Source organism: Mus pahari, chromosome 19 (genome assembly GCF_900095145.1).
Source record: "Mus pahari chromosome 19, PAHARI_EIJ_v1.1, whole genome shotgun sequence".
Taxonomy (NCBI): domain Eukaryota; kingdom Metazoa; phylum Chordata; class Mammalia; order Rodentia; family Muridae; genus Mus; species Mus pahari.
In genome coordinates, this window is record NC_034608.1 from 1,898,855 (window position 1) to 1,906,060 (window position 7,206).

At 51.7% G+C, this 7,206-nt stretch overlaps 1 protein-coding gene across 3 annotated transcripts; it reads right to left on the reverse strand.

Annotated features, from left to right (window-relative positions):
* Nucleotides 1–106: 106 nt before the first annotated feature.
* On the reverse strand, nt 107–6,952 carry Sbk2 (SH3 domain binding kinase family member 2). Of its 3 annotated transcripts, none has more exons than XM_029532157.1 (4): nt 6,810–6,952; nt 5,481–5,735; nt 1,857–2,059; nt 107–857 (listed from the first exon to the last, which is right to left on the reverse strand). In XM_029532157.1, exons 2-4 carry the CDS (start codon nt 5,731–5,733, stop codon nt 225–227), a joined length of 1,089 nt encoding a protein of 362 aa, XP_029388017.1. In that variant the 5' UTR covers nt 5,734–5,735; nt 6,810–6,952; the 3' UTR covers nt 107–224. The 3 variants fall into 3 exon arrangements, with proteins under 3 accessions (XP_029388017.1, XP_029388016.1, XP_021075594.1); XM_029532156.1 differs by having other exon boundaries at nt 6,717–6,952; XM_021219935.2 differs by having other exon boundaries at nt 6,870–6,919.
* Nucleotides 6,953–7,206: the final 254 nt, after the last annotated feature.

A 7,206-nucleotide genomic window follows, 5' to 3' on the forward strand; every position in this document is an offset into this window, starting at 1 on the left:
ATATGCATACACAGATATGTGTATATACATGCATACATGCATGCACCCACACATACACACACAAATGCATGCATACATACACACATACAAACACATATATGTGCATACACAGGTACATAAAGGAGCATAAAGGAGGGGCACAGACAACACACAGGACAGATGAGATATAGATAGAGCAAAAACCAAGAAGAGGCCACAGCCAGTCAGCTCAGGCTAAGCAGGTCTCAGCATGCAGGTTGCTCCCCCTTCGCAGCCTCCTGTCCTCCTCTCCACCCATCTTCTCTCAGCTCCTTTGCCAATTCCTCAGCCTCCCCTTCCCTCTGCTTCCAGGGTTGGCCTAGATAGCTCTTGACGGAGCTCACAGGGTTCCGCTTCCGGGGGTGAGGATCTAGCAGCCCCCATAGGAGAGTGTCTGCTGCAGGTGATAGGCTATACCAGGGCTGTGGCCGGTCTTGGGGCTGACCAGAAGCCTGCCAGATGAGAAAGTCCTCGAAGAAAGGGTCAACCTCCACCAGAGGCTGGTCCCAGGGGAAGTAGCCAGTAAGGAGGCAGAAGATCAGGACCCCTAGAGCCCAGGCGTCCAGGGACGGTTGGATGGGCAGTCCCTCGGGGAAGGGTGGTGGGGCACAGAGCTCAGGGGCAGTGTAGGGGATAGGTGGGCCAGTGAGTCGGAGCAGGGTCCCTCGGGGCCGGGTGTGGCCGAAGTCTGTCAGCTTGACGCGCTGGCAGGCTGGGTCACACACTAGCACGTTCTCTGGCTTCAAGTCCCGGTACACCAGGCCATGCGAGTGAATGTGCTCCAGGGCAGCGGCCAGCTGGGCTGCACAGCGCTGGGCTGCTGGCTGTGGGAGACCCACCTGCAAGGGGCAGAGATGATGAATGGACGCTGCTCCCCCGGCTGTTGAGGGACAACGCAAAGATAGGGCTTCTTTTCAACCCCATGTGCAGATGCTGCGGGGAAAGCTGAAGAGGCAGACAAACAGACACTGGCGAGGGCTGTGAGGCCTGCCTAGTGTGACTTGGTGAGGCCTCTAAGTCTGTGAGACTTGTGACCCTTGTGAGGTCTCGTGGGATCTGGAGAGGGTTGTGACCCTTGGGAGGCCTACTTGAAGCCTATGAGGCCCGTGAGCCATGAGAAGCCTACTGTGAACCTTCTGAGGCTTAGAGGCCTGTAAATCTTTTTGAGACTGTAATGCCTATGAGGCTTAGTATAAACCTCTGAGATCTTGTGTGAATATTAGTGTTAGCTTGTGTGTGTGTGAGGCCTATGAGGTTCAGCGTGAGCCTGTATGACCTAGGAGTCTCTGAGGCCTGGTGCAAGCCCTGTCAGGCCTGTGAGGTCTAGTGTGAGCTTGTGAGGCCTACTTGAAACTGTGAGTCTTGTGAGTCCTGTGAACCTTTGAGTCCTAATATGAGCTGTGAGACCTTTTGAGCCAGAGAGTCCTGTGAGCTTGTTGAGCCTACGGGGGGGGGGGATGAGCCTGCGACCTGTGAGACATAGTGTGAGCTGTGAGGCCTGTGAACTTCTGAGGTCCCTGAGGTCTAGCCTGAGCCGAAGAATGCTGAGGCCTAGCATGAGCACCTGGTGTGATCTGGAAGGATCTGGGGGGCCTAGTGTGAACTGATGGATCCCAGTTGAGCCCAGGAAGCCTGTTAACTCCCTCAGAGGAGACTTACGAGCTTGTGAGTGTCGGTTCTTCTCAGTAGGACATAGTCAATGAAATCTAAAGTGACCCAACAAATGCAGTGTGGCCTAACACAGTAAACACGACTCCTGTGGTTCGTGCTGTTGGGTTGGGGCTTCCCATCAATGCTGGTAAGGCTCACGAAGGCGTGCTCAGGGCCTGCCTACTCACCTTGGGCTGGATGAAGGTGATGAGGTCCCCGTGGAGAACAGGTTCTGTCAGGAAGCTGTAGGAACTGGCTGACTCAATGCCAATGCCATAGGCTGCCACGATGGCCGAATGCGTGCCAAGTGAGAGGCCCACGCAGAACTCATACAGGAAGCCACGGAGGGAAGTGGATTGCTTCGGAAGCTGCTTCAGTGCCAGGGGTGTTCCTGGAGTGGGGAGGGGCAGATGTAACGGGGATGGCCATCAGAAGTGGGTAACAGTTTCCGTCACTGGGACCAGCTTTCTTCATCTGTGTGCTGGCCTTCTGGATGGAATCTGTTTGCCAAATGCCTTCTTGTCCCCCAATCCCTGCCTCCCTCCCTACTCTAATAGCACAGCCTCTGCTGCTACCAACAAGAGATTCAGCCCCCATGTCCATTCTGCATTTCAGGGGGAACAGAAACCAAATCTGAACTCTCCAGTGACTCTGTCTCTCATGATGACAATCCCACGGGGGGAGGTTTCTTTCTTTCTTTTTTCTTTTTCTGATATAGGGTCTCATATATCCCAGCCTCCCGGTAGTATATCTGAAAATGACCTTGGACTCCTGATCTTTCTCATGGGTGGGACTACAGGTATAGGCCACCATGGCTGGTACAGGACAATGGGTACAGTCTGGGAGTCGTGACCCTATCCCATGGAGTAATGACTGCCCAGGTTACAGAGGCCTCCAAGGTGGAAACTTCGACTACTAGTTTGGTTTGCTTTAATTAATTAATTTTTGGTGGTTTTGAGACAGAGTTTCTCTGTGTAGCACTGGCTGTCTTGGCACTCGCTCTGTAGACCAGATCTCAAACTCTGAGGTCCGCCTGCCTCTGCTTCCTGAGAGCCGGGATTAAAGGCGTGCGCCACCACCTCCTGGCAAAAGAAGCACCCCTAACTGCAGAACCATCTCAGAGCCGTCTCCTCACTTCCCTTCCTTTGTTTTCAGTTTTATTTTGTGTGCATGAAATGTTTTCCCTACATGCTTGTATGCGCACTATGTTCATGCCTGGTGCCTCAGAAGTCAGAGGAAGGCATTGGACCCCACAGAATTGGACTTATAGGTGGTTGTGAACCACCTTGTGGTGCCAGAAGTAGAACTTGGGTCCTCTGCAAAAGCAACAAATGCTTTTGACTAATGTGCCATCCCTCTAGAGAGAGAGAGAGAGAGAGAGAGAGAGAGAGAGAGAGAGAGAGAGAGAGAGAGAGAGAATTAATGTACATGAACTTGTGGCATTTTGAGCACGTAGAGCTCACAGGACAACTTTGTAAAGTCAGTTTTGCCCTTCTGCCTTTATGTGGGTTCCAGGGATTCAACTTGGGTGGAACAACTTTTGAGGCAAATACCTTTACCTGCTGAGCTGTTTCAATGGTCTGTGGGTGATCGCTCTCTCTCAAGCTAGAGAGATGGCACAGTAGTTAAAAGCATTTGTTGCTCTTGCAAAGGACCCAAAGGACCCAAGTTCTATTCCTGGCATCCACAAAGTGGCTCACAGCCGTCTATAAGTCCAATTCCGTGGGTTCCAATGCCTTCCTCTGACTTCTGTGAGCCCCAGGCATGGACTACATGGTGCACATACGTATGTGTAGGCAAAGCTCTTCTTGCCTCTGCTTTGTGCGTGCTGGAATTACAGGACTATACCCAGCAGGATGCTGGAACTTGATGAGGGGTTTTTCTTCTTGTTCAGAATTGGGGATTTAACTCTGGGCCTCACATATGCCAGGCCCAAACACTCTACCGCGGAGCTACATCTTCAGCCCTGCCCACCCCCCACTCTCTTCTGAGACAGGATCTCATACCTTGAAGATTACTGTCTTCTACCTGAGTCCTCAAGGATCCTGATTTCAAGAATCCTTTCTTCTTCGCAAGATACCAGTCAGACTGTGTTGGAGTCCACCCAAATAGCCTCATGTTATCTCTCTAAAGCAGTGGTTCTCAACCTTCCTAATGCTGGAACCTTTTAATACAGCTCCTCATGTTGTAGCGACCCCCTCCCCCAACTCTAAACTTTTCTTTTCTACTTTATAACTGTAACTTAGCTAGTGTTATGAACCATAATGTAATAATATCTGTGGTTTCTGACGGTCTTAAGTGAAAGGGTTGTTCCTAAGGGTCTCACCCCACAGGTTGAAAATCACTGCTTTTATGATCGACTCAAGGCTAAGGATGTAGTTTATTTGGAAGATCACTTGACCGGGACACACGAAGCCTCTGGTTTCATTCCTCAGACTATATAAGCTGGGACTGGTGGTGCACGCCTATAATTCCAGCACTCGCTGGAGATAGAGGCAGGACAATCATGAGTTTAAGGTCAGCCTTAGATACGTAGCAATTTTGAGACCATCATGGGCTGCATGAAACCCTGTCTGAAAAAAATTTAAGAGAAAGAAAGACAGGAAAGAATTAAAGGAAAGGCTGGAGCCGGGTATGGTGGCGCATGCCTTTAATCCCAGCACTCGGGAGGCAGAGGCAGGTGGATTTCTGAGTTTGAGGCCAGCCTGGTCTACAAAGTGAGTTCCAGGACAGCCAGGGCTATACGGAGAAACCCTGTCTCAAAAAAATCAGAAAAAAAAAAGAAAGAAAGAAAAGAAAAGAAAAGAAAACAAAAGAGGAAAAGGTAGATGCTACAATTGATACAACATGTATTCGGTTTGAGGATGGAAAGATGGCTCAGAGCACTGGCTACAGTTTCCAAGGACCTAGGTTCAATTCCCAGCAACCACGTGGCAACTCACAACTGTCTGTAACTATAGTTCCAGGGGATCTGACACCCTCACACAGATATGACCGCAGACAAAACACCAATGCCCATCAAATAAAATTTGAAAAAAAAATGTTCATACAGTTTCAAACATCCCCAGGAGCACAGATAAGTGGGCGTGACTGTGTAGTAGAAAATAATATAATAAAAAAATCATCCTTTTTTTTTTTTTAAGTGCAAACACTTTTTTTTTCTCCTTTCTTTTCAATTTTATATTGGCTGATTGATTGCGTGTTTGTCAGGAGAGGGCCGCAGAGGTCAGAGGGCACCTTGAGGCAGTTAGTTCTCCCCTTCCTCCATGTAGGATCTGGGGAATTGAACTCAAGTCATCAGACTTTGCAGCAAGGACCCTTACCTCCTGAGCCATCCTGCCAGCCCTTCTCGTTTTGAAATGGAGTCTCACGTACCTCAGGCTGGCCTGGAAGTCTGTATATATCATAGGATGACTTCAAATTCCCAATCCTCCTGCCTCTACCTCTAGGAACTCTATCTCAGGGATACTGGGATGTCAACTATCAGCTGCCAGGTCAGCTTTGTTTGCTTATTTGAGATGGTTATCTTTCTACGCAGCCATGGCTAACTAACCTGGAACTCACTGTAAATCTTAGGCCGGCTTCAAATTCACAGCAGCCTTCCTGTCAGCCTCCTGGCCACTCACCTTTTCAAAGGAAAACTCTGGGGCTCAGAGAGGTTAAAGCAACTCCCTGAAATGCACAGCCTGATAATAAAATGGGGAAGGAAGCTCTGACTGAGGTTTATAAGACATCCTGGACTTGGTCTAGCTTTCCTGAAATCTCTACTCTCAGCTGGACCCTACAGCATGCCTGTGTCCAAGGGCCAGTACCTTTCTGGCGGTGAGTAACCAGCAGGACACGGCCGAACCGGCCCTGGCCCAGGGGACGCACTTCCTCGTACAGCTCTTCCACCTCAGTTTGGACCAGGGTCTGGGCACTCAGAGCCATCATGTCCTCCAAGGCCAGAGCGGCCTCCTGACCCTGCTGCAGCTCCTCTACCGTCAGGCCTCCCAGGCCTTCATCACCTCCATCCTCTACAGCGGATACTTCCATTGGCTTGTCTTCTGACGGTTTGCCTGGCATTTCTGCAAGACAGACAAAAAAAGTGACCCAGGACTCAGAGCTCGCTAGCCTATGACCAGGGGAGGGAGAGCAAGGAAACCAGACTCCTGGGTCTGAGGGGTGAGGACTGGGTCTTGGATTCCTGGGTCCGAGGGAGGAGGGCCAGGGTCTGGGCTCCAGAGTCTGAGGGAGGAGGACCAGGGTCTGGACCTCAAGGTCTAAGGAAGAGGGCTGTAGTCTGGACTCCTGGGTCTGAGGGAGGAGGCCTGGGGTATAGACTCTAGGTCTGAGGAAGAGGTCTACACCTGGACTGAGGCCTTCTCATTGCCACTTCTTATTGTGACTCATTTCCATTCAGTAAGAGACCCCGAGGAATGGAAAACAGTCACTTGTGTGAGGTGAGGTCAACTGAGAGGTCAGATCCCCCCCCCATTCCCACTGCCACCTGGTGGCCTGAGGGTGAAAGATGAACCAAGTCATCGAGACACCCCCCATCTTGTTTCCAAAGCAAACAGACTTGGGCCCAGAGTGGATGAGCGGTTTCTCTCCAAAGAGAACAGGTGCTCTCTGCCTCCAGGGGAGGGTGGGGCTCTCCACAGCTGGGGACACCGGGGTCCTGCCTGGAGCTGTCACTCGGACTTGACCCAAGCCTTTAGCACTCAATCATTTTTGTGGTTCAAGTCTCACAGCTCAGCAGCTCATCCCTAGACCCAGGGCTCGAGACCCCAGTTCTCATCCTAGCGCCCAGAGAAATAGACATCAGCCCTCCTCCTTCGAATTCGGGGCTCAGACCCCAGCCCTCCCTCCTCAGATCCAGGACTCCAGGCCCCATCCATCTACCCTCAGATCCAAGGTCCCAGACCTCAGCCCTCCTCCTTCAGACCCAAGCTTCCAGACTTCGGCCCTCCTCCCTTAGACCCGGGGGTCCAGCCCTCAGCCCTCCTCCCTCAGACTAGGGCTTCAAACCATCACTTATTACTGTCCCAGGAACTTCTAAAACTCACACAACGTGGGCCTTGGATTCTGTCCCCAACACTAAAGCACTCGATTGCTTCAAGGTTTCTCTTGTCCTGTCGAGGGGCCAGGACTCTTGCTACCTGTTTTCCTGTTCAACTGCAGCCTCCCCTCAGGCCGGTTAACCTTGCCCTGCTTCTGACCTGGGCTCAGAGCTCCAGACCTCGCCTTCTCCAAGGCTTGTCTGACCCCTTTCTGCCTACTGCAGTTAGTGCCCTGCACTTGGGGGTTCCTGCCAGCATGAGACTGCTCAGGAGCAAGTCCCGCCCTCACTCTGGGGGGGGGGGTCGTAAAGCCCCACCCTCTGCCCCGCCCCTTCTGCCTCCCCATTGGGGGCAGAGCGACATCGTGTGTTGAATCCTAGTACTGGCTGTGGCTGGACCACACCAGTGGGGCTTAGTTAGCTCTCATACCTCAGACCCAAGGGAAGCCTTCTATCAGACCCAGAAGTGCAAACTCCAGCCCCACCTCCTCTCTTTC

Excerpts from the sequence above, each read along its gene's own strand:
- Sbk2 (XM_029532157.1), bottom strand. The coding sequence starts at position 5,733 with ATGCCAGGCAAACCGTCAGAAGACAAGCCAATGGAAGTATCCGCTGTA. Across the intron at positions 2,060-5,480 it reads GGTTACTCACCGCCAGAAAG|GAACACCCCTGGCACTGAAG; the intron begins GTACTGGCCCTT and ends TCCCCACTCCAG. Across the intron at positions 858-1,856 it reads TCACCTTCATCCAGCCCAAG|GTGGGTCTCCCACAGCCAGC; the intron begins GTGAGTAGGCAG and ends TGCCCCTTGCAG.